This window comes from Camelina sativa, chromosome 19 (assembly GCF_030686135.1).
Source record: "Camelina sativa cultivar CO46 ecotype springtype chromosome 19, ASM3068613v1".
Taxonomy (NCBI): domain Eukaryota; kingdom Viridiplantae; phylum Streptophyta; class Magnoliopsida; order Brassicales; family Brassicaceae; genus Camelina; species Camelina sativa.
The window spans coordinates 1,312,603-1,327,337 of record NC_141898.1 but is presented as its reverse complement, the minus strand read 5'-3'; the positions used below and the strand labels follow the sequence as shown (position 1 = coordinate 1,327,337).

Below are 14,735 nucleotides of genomic sequence, written 5' to 3'. Positions count from 1 at the left end.
TACACTGAAACATCACCAAAGAGAAAACAAAAGAATTATTTAGTAACAATTCAACGAAGAGATAAGTTGGTTGAAGAAAAAGATAGAGATCACACAAAGGAAACACCTCTCTAGTTGGAAAGAAAACCCTATAATCAAATTGAAGTTGAGTTCACAAAGACGATCACGGTAAATTGTAGAGGAAGGCCAAACTTTTGTGTGTTCCTTCGACGTCACGGCCAACTGGCCAAGTACAGAAACCCTAATCACGGCCAAACTTTTTGTTAGTTAGTTTGTCTCTCGAATAGTATCATATTAGATTTACCTTTTTAAACCCACGTGTGTATACCGCTTTCCACGTGTGTACCGAGGAAATTCTAACATGGCAAATAGGCAAACTTAAAAAGACCGAGAGTAGAAAGAACAAAAGTTTGATGATGATATCAAAACCACAAACTTCATCGTGTTACTAGAACTAGGCAAATTGGCAAAACTTATCGAGTTAAATTGTATACCTCTGGAACTTAACTCCATCCACCATCCTTATCGCTCTTTCTTTCTCGGAATGGCCTGATTTTACCGGGAAACCAAAGTATGCCCTGATTTAATTAGTACACACCCTTCTTCACCTTGTCTCTCACTCACCGTCACCTATAACACCACTTTATAGAGGCGTTAAAACCCTTGGACTTGAGCTGTTGCAAATTAAAGGTTGAATTGGCTCCTCCAAGGGGGTTTTGGTTTTGCCGAAACCATTCTTGAACATCAAATGGACAAACTGTCCTTCTCATGAGTCATGACATGTGCAGCTCCTTTGGCGTCCAACAAAGACAACTCAACCAGAGATTAACTTATTATATATACTAACTCTGGTTCCCTTTTGCTTAACTTGAATTAGCACTTGTGTCATTGATAAAGCTTGCTCATCACGTTCTCATCCCCCGCACTTTGTGAAGACTAGACTGCTTGACAAATGACTAGCTTAGTTTGGACACTCCTGACGAATTTGGTTTTGAGCAACCTCTTTCGATGTTGTGGATGTTGTCAATAACTTTTTAACTCTTTTCGTTCCTTGTTCCTAGCTAGACATTGTTTGACTAACGAAGGAATTTTTTTGCTTAAGATCTAAACTCTTGGGATGGGTTGTTAAACTCAAATCTAATTACGCATGGGGCTGCTCGAGCCAAGTTTAAGTAGGCTCGAAGGATTTGCAAACTTTGGAAAAAAAAAAAAAAAACAGAGTCACTGCAAAAGAGTAATTCAACAATTCAAGTTATATATATTTTTAACATTTAACCAGCAAGTTATTACCATGATTTTGAATGAAATTCTTACAATTTTCCTAGCGTATATATCCCAGTCGTTAAAGAAAGAATAAATATTTTTAACCATAAAAAGAAGAAAAACTCATGCTTTGGAACGTGTATAATAAATAAGGATATTTTTTCGTATCAACAAAACATTCCTTTTTATAAATTAATATCGTTTGGGACATAATGATATATAATAATTGGAGAAAGGAAACTACTTAATTTAGCGTTAGTTGTTTTGTAAATTTTTGAAGAAAACAAAGGTATATTTATCATTTATCTCATATATCGCAATTTTTAAGTCGTTGATGTTGAATTCAATATGCGTCCAAAAAATTTAACCGCAGAATGCTGCGTCTGCCGCTGCGTCATACCACAACTATCGACAGCGATCAAACGAACAGCTTAACTCGCGTCTATCGCAGTCACAGCTGCTTGCAGCGACCAAATGAACAGCACCGTTGTTGCCTAAGAAAGTGCAAAAACTACAAGTGGATAGACTTTCAAATTTTGTTTCTTTGGTTTGATCTCTGCTTCCATTTTGCTATGCATTAGTAATATCAGACAACGATTTTGGCGAAGATGATGCGTTCTCTGTTATCTCTACTTACTTTAAGAACAACAGCCATGTTCGCCATCACCTGGACCCATTTAATACGTTTATTACAAAGTCTTTGCAATTTATTATTCGTGATACCCCAGCTTTGCAGATTCACACTCATGTTAGTTTCTATCTTTTTGTTCAACAGTTTGCACACTTCTTATTGAGACGTCTGATAATCAAACTAACACCGCCTTTGTTTCTTAGGTTCCCATTATGATCCACTCGAAAAATGCGCATTGAATGGCAAATCTGGTGAAAATTTGATAAAGGCTGGAGAATGCACATATGACGAAGGTGGTTACTTCGTTGTTCATGGCGTTGAAAAGGTGATCATTGCTCAGGAGAAAATGGCCTCAAATCGTATATGAATCATGTGGCATAAGCCTTTTGAAATCTTGAACTCCCTTTAAGACAATTCTCATTTTTGTACTTTTTAACACTATTTCAAAATATGTTAAATTAATTTTTTAGGATTTTTGTTTTTTTTTTAGGTTTAGATTCTTTGTTTTACATTTAGTATATAGTTTTGAAGAGGTAGGTTTAGTATTGAAAGATTAGGGATTAAAATTTAGTCATTTGAAAATAGACAACTAACATGAGCTTATTTTTGTTTGGTAAAATAAAATTAGTGAGCGTATTTTTGCAAAATAGTATAGAATAAAAGGTACTTTTGTAAATGCATCTATATTATTTTGTAAAATTATATATAAATATCTTATCAGTCAATTATTAATCTTAAAAAATAAAATATTGTAAAATACTCATTCTATATAAAACAAATTAATTATTTCATAAAAATTTATTTCTTCAAATACACTTCCATTAATTAACTATCGTTAAAGCTTCTTTTTCTAATTAAAAATTAAATTTTTACGACAATTCTATAAACTATCTCATATTTCTCCTTTAACTACAAACACAACATAACTATTTAATTGGGCCTTGAACAAACTTAGTGGCCCATTAGACAAAACACAACACTTTGTTGACTTCCTTTTATTCTTGTCGTTGACCCCTCTCTATTCTTTCTTCTTTCTCTCCGTTGGCGACAGACAACACAATGATTCATCACTACCCGATTTGGTTTTGTGTCTTTTTAAAATTTTACCGGTTTATTCTGGTTGTTAAATTTTGATGTTCTTTTCGGTTTACATAAACAATCAAAAACAAAAACAAAAAATTACAAAATAAAAGTCGAAATTTAAGAGAATATACGTGGAAACTACGCCGGGAAATTAATCGGAATGAGTTCGGCGATCGACTCCGGCGCCGGGAACGAAGCAGAGGTACGATCCGAGAGAGGAAGCGAGGAAGCAGAGTTGGAGGATAGGTACGCAGAAGATAAAATTGAGCACGGTGGCGCGAGGAAGTCTCTCCGGGTTACAGGCAACATATTGCCCAGAGATCCGCCGATAGATTCACCGTCGTCTCCACCAATCGACTATTCAACACCATTTTTGTTTGTCTCAAAATTGCTCCCGGGATCGAGTTTTTATTTTTTTCTTCAAAATTGCAGAGAAATCAAAATCTTAAAATTTAGGAAAAATTTGCAAAGAGAACCCTGTATTTTTACGAAATATTCAAATAAGATCTAAACGTTTTCCTATATCAATTTATTCACTATCATAATAATAACTTAGTGCCTTAGACCAAGTTTATTGGTAGTCTCTAAGTAGGGGTTGTTAAATTTTATATGAATTAATTGTGTGTTTTTTTTAATATAAAAACACATAATTTTTTAGATAAAATTTTTTCTTTAGTAGGTTCTTATTTTGAGTCTCTTATTTTTGAAAATATTGTTTTTTAAAATTTAAAATTTTTAAATAGAATAGAAGTGGTATAAATGTGTAAACATTTAAGATTTTATAAAATTAGAAAATATTGCATTTTAATTAATTTTCAAACATACAAAACATAAAACATATTACAATAGAAATAGAATTCATAAATGGAGAAAATGATAACTACAAATAATAAAGATTAAATGGCGTCTCTCTGCAGAGGCAATTTTTTTCGCGATTCACCTTTCCGGCTTCACCGGTCTTCTTCTCCGACTAGGAGTGTCTTTCCGACCAACAAAAATGTTGCTTTCTTTTTGCGCGTTTCAGTTGGCGGTTGTACTCTATCGTTATGTAACGATAGTTATGTCTTCCCTGAAAATTCGGGTTTCAATCGCTACAAGAAACCGCCATGGCGATGTCTATTTAAACAATCCTTTTCTACACAATTTCCCAATCCTTTCCCCTCTGGTCTTATCCATCTTCCCCTAACCCTCACAATGAGTGATTATCTCCGAAAATCTGTTCAAGATCTCGATCTGGGTATAGATGATCTTCCAATACCTCTCCCACCGGAATTCTGTAAACGGGCTGCGAACATTAATCGCTTCTCTTTGGTGGTGACCCTTGTGAATCCCCGGAAGCAGAATCTTCGTGCACTCATACGCCAATTGCCTCGAGTCTGGGGATTTGTTGATGGTTGTGTTGGGCGGTTAATTGATGATGGTCGTGTTCAATTCCATTTCCAAACAGAAGAATATCTCAATCTGGTGCTTAACCGTGGACCTTGGTCATTCAAATGACTGGATGCTTACGACTCGTCGTTGGTATCCAAATATAACCGATGGAGAAATGAAGATAATCCCTTTATGGGTCCAAATCCAAGGTATTCCGACACTCTATTTAACAAATGCTATGGTTAGATGGGTTGGGAATCGTTTAAGATTTGTTACTGAGGTTGACTATGATGAAAACACTAACCAAGTAGGAGCGGTTAGAGTTAGTATTGCCTGGAATATAGAGGATCCTCTCCGTTTTCAAAAAAAACTTCAATTCATTGTTGGTGAGAACACTATCGTTAAGTTTCGTAATGAGAGATTGAGGAACTTTTGTAGCAAATGTGGTTCTCTAAAACATGACATCAAGGAGTGTACTCTGAACTTTGATGATGATCTTCAAGGAGACTCGGGTGATAGTAGTGATGATGACAATCATTCGACTGGAGACAATAACATGCCGTCTATCGACCTTGCTACTCTTATACCGGGGATCCAGATGCCACCACCAACTGGTAACACGACTCAAACAGATAAGGGCTTCAGAGGTACATCAAGGGTGCCGTTTGTGTTTCCTGATGCGGATCTAAATGCAGAAAAGATACGCTACTTTCAGGCTAAACAGAAGACCAACGTTCGTGCTTCTAATTGTTACGAGAGTCTTTTTGAGGCATCTTCTGACAACGCCCTCTCTGAGTTTGTCTTCATGAAGCGCAAAAGACTATCTTTTGAGGACGCTTTCAACAAAGCAGAGGCAGCAAATGAATTGGCGGTCCTGAGCCAATTCAAGAAGAAGAGTAAGACTACAGATTCTTTTGGATCTTTCTCAGTCAACCAACGATTCGACGGAGGCGCGGGGGGCCCGGTACCCCCAGATGCAATATGAGAGTCCTCTCCTGGAATTGCCAAGGCATAGGTCCACCTTTAACACAATCACGACTCACTAGCCTATGTCGTATTACTAAGTGTGATATTCTCTTTCTTATTGAAACTCTTAATCAGTGTGATGTATTATATAAACTTAAGAATGCTCTAGGATTTGCTAATATACTTATCCAGCCCCCTCATGGAAGGAGTGGAGGCTTAGCTTTGATGTGGAAACAGAATGTAGCACTCAGTCCAATTTCAATGGATGAGCGCCTCATTGATGTCTCTATAAACATTAATAATATAAGCTTTTATTTGTCTTGTGTGTATGGTCACCCAGTTCAAAATGAAAGATATCTTCTTTGGGAGAGACTGGAAAATATATCCTACCATCGCCATGATCCTTGGCTACTCATAGGAGATTTTAATGAAATTCTTAACAACTCAGAAAAACTTGGTTGTCCAATCAGGCCTGATTGGACTTTCCGTGACTTCAATCACATGGTGACAAGTTGTGATTTCGAAGATATTCGACACAGAGGTGATAGGTTCTCTTCGGTAGGAGAAAGACATTCCCATACCGTTAAATGTTGTTTAGATAGAGCTTTTCAAAACGGTCCATGGGGAGCTGCTTTTCCTTATGCTGAAGTGGAATTCTTGGACTTTACAGGATCCGATCATAAACCACTACTAACAAATTTTAATATCGGATCCTCATATAGAAGACGAGCCTTCTTCTTTGATAAACGTTTATGCGACATTGATGGATTTAAAGAAGCGGTTAAACAAGGCTGGGACATACACACTCGAGAAGAGAATATCCCAATTTCGAGTCGAATTGCCTCTTGCAGGAAAGCAATGGCAATACTAAAACATGAAAATCAACTGAATTCCCAATCTCGAATAAAGGCTTTACAATCTCAACTTAATACAGCTATGGAAAGCTTAAATCCTTGTATTCGAAGGCATATCCCAACCTTACAAGATGAGCTCACAAAGGCATATTTGGATGAAGAGAAACATTGGCAGCAGCAAAGCAGAAATCAATGGATGTTGGAAGGAGATCGAAATACAAGTTTTTTTCAAGCCTGTGCTAATATACGATTCACGAAAAATCAAATAAACTCAATCCAGGATACAGATGGAAATATATTATATGGTAATAAAGCAATAGGAGCACATGCTCAAGATTTTTTTCATAATATATTTTCCACCAGTGGTCACCAAGTAACAAAAGATGTGTTCTCTGATTTTCAACCAAGAGTTACTTCGGATATGAATGCTGATCTTACTCGACCCTTCGATGCTCATGAAATCTATGAAGCAGTGTGTCAAATAGGTGAGGACAGAGCTCCTGGTCCCGATGGCATAACAGCGCGTTTTTATAGAACATGCTGGGATATAGTTGGTACGGATGTTGTAAAAGAAATACAACAATTCTTTGACACAGCATCAATGCCGCAACAATTGAACCATACCAATATATGTTTGATAGCAAAGATAGACAATCCAATCACATTTTCAGATTATCGACCTATAGCACTATGCAATGTTATGTATAAAATCATTTCAAAGTGCTTAGTATGTCGGCTTAAAAAACACTTGAATGGGATAATATCTGATGCACAAGCAGCTTTCATTTCGGGACGACTAATTCAAGATAATGTCATGTTAGCCCACGAAGTCATGCATTCTCTTAAAACCCGAAAGAGAGTGTCTAAATCGTATATGGCGGTCAAAACTGATGTTAGCAAAGCTTATGACCGTGTTGAATGGGACTTCCTGAGATCAACTCTTCAGCTCTTTGGTTTTAGCGAGAAATGGATAACATGGATCATGGCCACTGTAGAATCGGTGAGTTACTCGGTCATGATCAATGGTTCACCTTTTGGTCATATCAAACCAGAAAGAGGCATTAGACAAGGGGACCCCCTCTCCTCTTATCCTTTTATATTATGCTCAGACATACTAAGTCACCTTATACAATCAAGAGTAGCGGATAAGGATATCAAAGGTGTTAAAGTGGGAGATAATGCACCTAGAATAACTCACCTCCAATTTGCAGATGACTGCCTTTTCTTTTGCCATGCTAATGTGAAAAATTGTAGAGCATTGAAAGAAGTCTTTGATGTTTACGAATACTACTCCGGCCAACAAATCAACACGGCAAAATCCATGATAACTTTTGGTACACGCGTGTATGGTTCAACGCAAAACAGGTTAAAATCGATTCTAGATATCCCAAATCATGGAGGTGGAGGAAAATATTTGGGTTTACCGGAGCAGTTTGGCAAGAAAAAGAAAGAAATGGTTGAGTATATAATAACAAAAGTGAAACAGAGAACATCTAGTTGTAGTGCGAGGAAACTATCCCCAACAGGCAAAGAAATAATGCTCAAATCAGTTGCTTTAGCTATGCCTGTATATGCTATGTCTTGCTTAAAACTCTCTAAGGGTGTTATAACAGATATTGAATCTATACTTATGAAATATTGGTGGAAAAAAGATGCTCAGCAGAGAGGAATTCTCTGGATAGCTTGGAAAAAACTGTAATTCTCAAAAAAAGAGGGGGGGACTAGGCTTTCGGGATCTTGAAAAATTTAACGATGCTCTTCTAGCTAAACAAGCATGACGTCTAATTCAATATCCAAACTCATTGTTTGCACAAATAATAAAGGCTCGCTATTATAGAGACACAACGATGTTAGAAGCTTAACCAAGGAAAAATCAATCTTATGGCTGGTCATCTATTTTAGTTGGCATCTCTCTAATAACACAATCAAGTCATAAATAATGATAATGTTATCTCTAGACATCAAACTCTTGATAATACCAAAAACACCAATAATTGAAATGACGCTGATGTGTACAATTGATGTGCGAGTTTAAACCGGTTCAATTAGTTTATTGGCTAAAATAGTTGTAATCCCGGTTTACTCCGGTTAAAATTCGGTAACTAAAAATAACGAAAGAAGAGGTAACTAAAAAAATAATAACTCTGCAATGGAGGAATGCAGACTAGAGTGTCATCATCGTCTTTCATCTCGAGAGCTCTTTCATCGTCATCTAACCTCAATGAGCTTCGTCGAGTCCACGCCCTTGTGATCTCTCTCGGTCTTGACACCTCCGACTTCTTTTCCGGCAAGCTTATCGACAAGTACTCTCAATTTCGTGAACCTGCCTCTTCCCTCTCCGTTTTCCGGCGAGTTTCTCCGGCCAAAAATGTTTACATCTGGAATTCAATCATCAGAGCGTTCTGTAAGAACGGTTTGTTCCCTAAATCCCTCGAGTTTTACGGGAAACTCCGGGAATCCAAGGTCTCTCCTGATAAGTACACGTTTCCTTCGGTTATCAAAGCCTGCGCGGGATTGTTCGATGCAAATATGGGAGATTTGGTTTATGAACAGATTCTGGAGATGGGTTTCGAATCTGATTTGTATGTAGGCAATGCACTTGTGGATATGTTTGCTAGAATGGGATTGTTGGGTAGAGCACGACAAGTGTTCGATGAAATGCCTGTGAGAGATCTTGTGTCTTGGAACAGTTTGATTTCTGGGTATAGTTCCCATGGTTACTACGAGGAATCCTTGGATGTTTATAATGAGTTGAGGAAGTCTTGGATTGTGCCAGATTCCTTCACGGTTTCAAGTGTTTTGCCTGCCTTTGGGAATTTGATGGTTGTCAAACAAGGACAGGGACTTCATGGTTTTGCTCTCAAGTCAGGTGTTAACTCTGTTGTGGTGGTTAACAACGGACTACTTGCAATGTACTTGAAATTTAGCAGACCAACAGATGCAAGACGAGTTTTTGATGAGATGGTTGTTCGAGATTCCGTTAGTTACAATACTATAATCTGCGGGTATCTCAACTTAGAGGTGCATGAAGAATCTGTGAGGATTTTTTTGGAAAATTTGGATCAGTTCAATCCAGATATCTTAACAGCTAGTTCTGTTCTTCGTGCCTGTGGACACTTACGGGACTTGCGCTTAGCAAAGTACGTTCATGACCATGTGTTGAGAGCTGGCTTTGTGCTTGACACTACTGTTGAAAACATTTTAATTGATGTGTATGGAAAGTGTGGTGACATGACCACTGCAAGAGATGTTTTCAAAGGCTTGGAATGTAAGGATACTGTTTCGTGGAATTCGATAATCAGTGGATATATACAAAACGGGGATCTTTTGGAAGCCATGAGACTCTTTAAGTTGATGATGATGATGATCACGGAAGAGCAAGCGGATCACATCACTTACTTGATGCTTATATCTGTCTCCACGCGTCTAGCAGACTTGAAATTTGGGCAAGGGCTACACTCGAATGTGACAAAATGCGGAATTAATTTCGATCTTTCTGTTGGTAATGCGTTGATTGATATGTATGCAAAGTGCGGGGAAGTAGGAGATTCACTGAAGATATTCAATAGTATGGAAACTCGGGATACGGTGACATGGAACACGGTTATTTCAGCCTGTGTTCGTTTTGGGGATTTCGCAACCGGTTTGCAGGTTACTAGTCAGATGAGGAAGAGCAAAGTGGTGCCTGATATGGCTACTTTCTTAGTTACATTGCCTATGTGTGCTTCACTTGCTGCAAAACGACTAGGCAAGGAGATCCATTGTTGTCTGTTAAGGTTTGGATATGAATCTGAGTTGAGAATAGGGAATGCACTAATTGAAATGTACTCAAAATGTGGCTGTTTGGAGAGTTCCTTCAGAGTTTTTGAACGTATGAGTAGAAGAGATGTTGTAACATGGACAGGGATGATCTATGCATATGGAATGTATGGCGAGGGTGAGAAAGCTCTTGAAGCTTTTGTTGATATGGAAAAATCCGGTATTGTTCCCGATAGTGTTGTCTTCATTGCCATCATCTATGCTTGCAGCCACTCTGGTTTGGTAGAAGAAGGCTTGGCTGGCTTCGAGAAGATGAAAACTCACTACAAAATTGACCCTATGATGGAACATTATGCGTGTGTGGTTGATTTGCTGTCTCGGTCTCAGAAGATTTCGAAAGCCGAAGAATTTATCCAAGCAATGCCCATAAAACCTGATGCGAGCATATGGGCATCTCTGCTAAGAGCTTGTCGAACAAGTGGGGACATGGAAACCGCAGAAAGAGTGTCTAGGAGGATCATTGAACTGAATCCGGATGATCCAGGTTACTCGATTCTAGCATCAAACGCATATGCAGCGTTGAGAAAATGGGACAAAGTGAGCCTAATCCGCAAATCCTTGAATGATAAACTCATCAAGAAGAATCCGGGATATAGCTGGATCGAAATCTGTAAAAAAGTTCACGTGTTCCGTGCTGGAGATACTTCAGCACCTCAGTCGGAAGCCATCCATAAGTCACTAGAGATACTTTACAGTTTAATGGCTAGAGAAGGGTATGTACCCGATTCACGGGAAGTGTCGCAGAATCTACAGGAAGAAGAAGAGAAGAGACGTTTGATCTGTGGGCACAGTGAGAGACTAGCGATTGCGTTTGGACTGTTGAACACAGAACCAGGGACGCCGTTGCAAGTGATGAAAAACCTTCGTGTCTGTGGTGATTGTCATGAAGTCACAAAGCTGATATCAAAGATCGTGGGACGTGAGATATTAGTGCGGGATGCTAATCGGTTCCATCTCTTCAAAGACGGCACTTGTAGCTGCAAAGATCGGTGGTGAATAGTTTCTTTGATGTAATTCAGAGCATGGATTTGCTTTGCTGTTTCATTAAAATGTATCCTGATAAACCTACGCAATTTATTATCCTATACTGAAAGTGCAATCAACATATCCAGATGGAGAACCTCTTATATCTCTTGATCGAATAAAAAAAGATGGTAAATTTCCATTAGACTGTAAAAGTTGAATCAATATACAAAAACCAAAAAAACCAAACATGTTTTTGAAATGAAGATACATCAGAGCCAATCACATGTTCTGCATCATACACTTTGTTAATTTCGCACATCAATATGTTCTTCAACCATAAATATCAAAAGAGGTTTGGTTATAAACCTCCAAGGACACTGAAGATGCATTGACCAAATCGAGGTTTCCCGATTTGCACAACAGCACAAGAATATTTCAGACTGAAGCTTTTCTAGTCGCAGAGGTAGCTTCTTAGAGGCTTTCGAGCATCGTGATATCTTGAGGTAAAGTAAACTTACTTGTAGCCCCAAATACATTAGCCATCTGAAGCACAGCAGTTTGAACCGCAGGAGCAGTTGGTGCTAGCGATTCCGGGAGAGACGGAAAGCACTCTGGCTGGTTTTGTTTGTTATTGGAGATTGGAGTGTACAGTGCCAAGACTGCCCGGCAGAAAATGAATCTGCAGATAAGAGAGACAAAACCAACAATGTTCATGTTCCTAGTTCCTACACAATCTATATCCAAAAATGAACCGCCAATCTTATAATATTCCATATAATCAAGTTTGTTTTTTCATTGATACTGGAATTTTAGGAAATCTTGAAGGTGTATTAGAACTAGGAAGAGAAACATTTACCTTAGGAGTAGTCGTCTCAAGAAGGGATCTTTTAGTATCTGGGACCAAACGGGGTGCAGGGTATCTGATGTTGCCAATGTCAAAGCCCAATCGTTCATAGACGAGGACAGAAGCTTCTCCGCCTTAACAAAAATATCCTGACACATGACAGTAGTCAGCATGCAAACAAGAAAAAGAAGTACCAAACAAGGGATAAAGCTTTATCTCTACCTACCGTTTCCATATCAGAGCCGGAAATCCCACTTAACAAGCAAAAAGCTTGGACTGGTGCAGTGAGAAAAATGGTGAAAAGGCTACCACTAGGTTGACGAGAGAAATCAGCAGAGATTAGCGGAGGAGCATGTGATGGAGACAGAAGCAATGCTGCTGGTTCTCCTTTCTCAGCTCCACAAATATTCTTCACAGTTTAAGGAAGAAACATGAATGATTATGAAAATAAGTAAAAAAATGAATGCTATCATAAGAGAGATGGAGACATGTGTATCTAACCTTAAAAACTGTGCTGTGATCACTGTCAATGATTATGAAAAGAGGTTTCCTTGTGAATGGAACTAAATCAGAGGGATAGATGTAGCTTGATCCTGGGGGAAAGACAGTTCAACAATCCGACTTCAGAAAATAGCAAATTCTAGATAAACCATAGTTAAATTTTATGAATGTCTGGAAATTTCAGTGTAGTGTCCTTCTGCCCTCTAGAAGTTATACATGGCTAATTATTACTTGGTGTATGTGTATCCTCTCGCCTATTCTAATAGTATTAGATAAATGTTTACATGAAAGTTTCAAAAATTCGGGAATGGATACCTGTGAGCCCATGACTGCCAAAAGACAAACCACATGGGGTACTGACTGCGTCCTCACTGTTTTGCCTCAAAGACTGACCAGATGGCGTAATTTGAAGTGATGGGTCTCGCTCTTCTTTGATTATGTGAGAATCAAAGTCTCTCAAGATATTTTCCTCAACACTGGTTGCATTTCTACCACTCAAAGGAGATGATAAAATCTGCCCATTCTTGCCTGTATAGAAATGTAATTATTAAAAGCTAAGGAACTCAATATTCCAAAGAGAAGAAGCATAATACGAGACTTAAACTACACACATTACCAGAAGCAGACAGAAATAATAAAAGAATGCCATGAGAAGGAAGCTCCTCACAAATGGTGGCCAAAACCTACCAAGATAAAACAGAGTTCAGAGAATGAGGATGTTTCAGACATTTAGATAGACCAGCTAAAATTTGAATTCCACTTACAGCCAAGAAATGTGTTATGGATGGACGATATAGGACAGCTTTGCGAGGGTTAGGTGGCAAAGTAGGATCATTCATGCTCTGGGAGTTAATACGAGCAACTCCAACGGGAGCATTCTGACCCATTTTGGCACCAGTTGACTGATATAGTGAACCACTCGGTTCCCACTCTAAGCATTGAAGCATTCTAAAAGAATCGAGCGTGAGCTCTGAGTACTTGACCTAAAGGAAATCATACAGCAAGACTGCAAACGTTAGAGGGTAAGAATATTAAATAGGCATTAGGCGTTCAAACTAAACATGAACAAGTAAAACACTACCTCGTTATAGTAGTAACTGCTTAAGATTGCATCCGTCAACCTTAAAGACCTACTTGCACGAGGTGTACCAGCATCAAAATTAGGATCCAGCACAGGACTATATCTTAGAGGTCTGATGTTCATAAATGCAGTGTCAGATTTCAGAAATCTAACTATTTCCTGTGCCACCACCTTCCATTCTTTAAAGTCAGTTTCCTGATAACATGAAAAAAGATAGATAAAGAGAGGATCTCTAGTAAGGCAACCTAATTGTTTTAAAAAAAATTACACCTAGAAACAGTCTTAAGGCTCGGAAAGAGAGTAGTCAAGATGGAGAGAATAAGAGTTTACAGAACAAAACCTGGAATGTCCTCTTGCATTCATCAATCAACCGTTTAAACTGATCAACAAGTTGATGAACCATCTCACGGCGACCAAGGACCAAACACACCATAAGAAACCTTGCAAGAAACCGTAGCTGTTTGTTTGCAATATTAAGATCCTGAAACAAACCTTCTTTGAAGTACTCCCTAGTGAGTATTGCTTCGTAGAACACATAGGACTCAGAAAAGTAACCCGCATCACTGGTACGCATATAATGTCCATAGTAAAGCTGAGCAATCCGAGATGCAATCTCTCCAATCTCCCATCTCTTAAGCCCAGCTTCAACTAGCTTCTGCCTATTCTCTTGCTGAAACTTCCATAATTGTGTGTATACTTTAAATACCTTGAAGAAATAGTTCTCATACCTAATCAACACAATGAACAACAATCCGAAATTTCAGAATCACATTCTCATTCTCCATACTGTTACTTTGATTCCTACCACAATCGAAACCTAGCAACTCACAAATCAACAGTTCTAATGGAATCGAGATTCTCAATTTCAGAGGTTTTGATCAACGGAATCGGGAAGAGAGGTACCTGGAGCGTTCATAGAAGGGCAAGTCTCTGATCTTGGAGAATTTCTTATCGGCTTTGTTAACGAGAGACCAGTAAACTTCACTCAGCGGGATATTATTACCGCTGCTGATTTGCTGCGACATCTCTCTGAGGTTCACTCACGACGAAGTCAGTCACTCTTTCTTCGTTGAGTGGACCGTTGATCGGCGGAGTGTGTTGGTCGTCGTCGTTGTCGCCGTCTTCTAGATCGACGAAATCGACTTTTTTGGATGACTAAAAAAATCAACCTTGTACCGAACGGTTAACCAACGAAATCGATATTGGTTTTTTAATCTGGGAGAACATTTGACTGAAAAATTAACAAAAAAACCACCTGAAGTCTTTGTGAGTGTAATTTATGACACATTTTGAGTTAATTTGATAAGACTATTTTGTAATTTTCGTAGTTTATAGGTTATCGTGGAAACAATAAGA

At 38.4% G+C, this 14,735-nt stretch overlaps 1 protein-coding gene and 1 pseudogene across 2 annotated transcripts; one reads left to right on the top strand and one right to left on the bottom strand.

The window, feature by feature from the left end:
• The first annotated feature begins 8,293 nt into the window (after positions 1-8,293).
• LOC104767314 (pentatricopeptide repeat-containing protein At3g03580 pseudogene) lies at positions 8,294-11,152 on the top strand (annotated as a pseudogene). Its single transcript, XR_015590932.1, has one exon. The product of XR_015590932.1 is annotated as a pentatricopeptide repeat-containing protein At3g03580 pseudogene (transcript).
• On the bottom strand, positions 11,130-14,642 carry LOC104763982 (uncharacterized). The gene is made up of 10 exons (XM_010487399.3): positions 14,283-14,642; positions 13,720-14,107; positions 13,380-13,574; positions 13,063-13,281; positions 12,915-12,981; positions 12,614-12,826; positions 12,299-12,390; positions 12,024-12,206; positions 11,810-11,946; positions 11,130-11,632 (listed from the first exon to the last, which is right to left on the bottom strand). Exons 1-10 carry the CDS (start codon positions 14,402-14,404, stop codon positions 11,425-11,427), a joined length of 1,824 nt encoding a protein of 607 aa, XP_010485701.2. The 5' UTR covers positions 14,405-14,642; the 3' UTR covers positions 11,130-11,424.
• Positions 14,643-14,735: the final 93 nt, after the last annotated feature.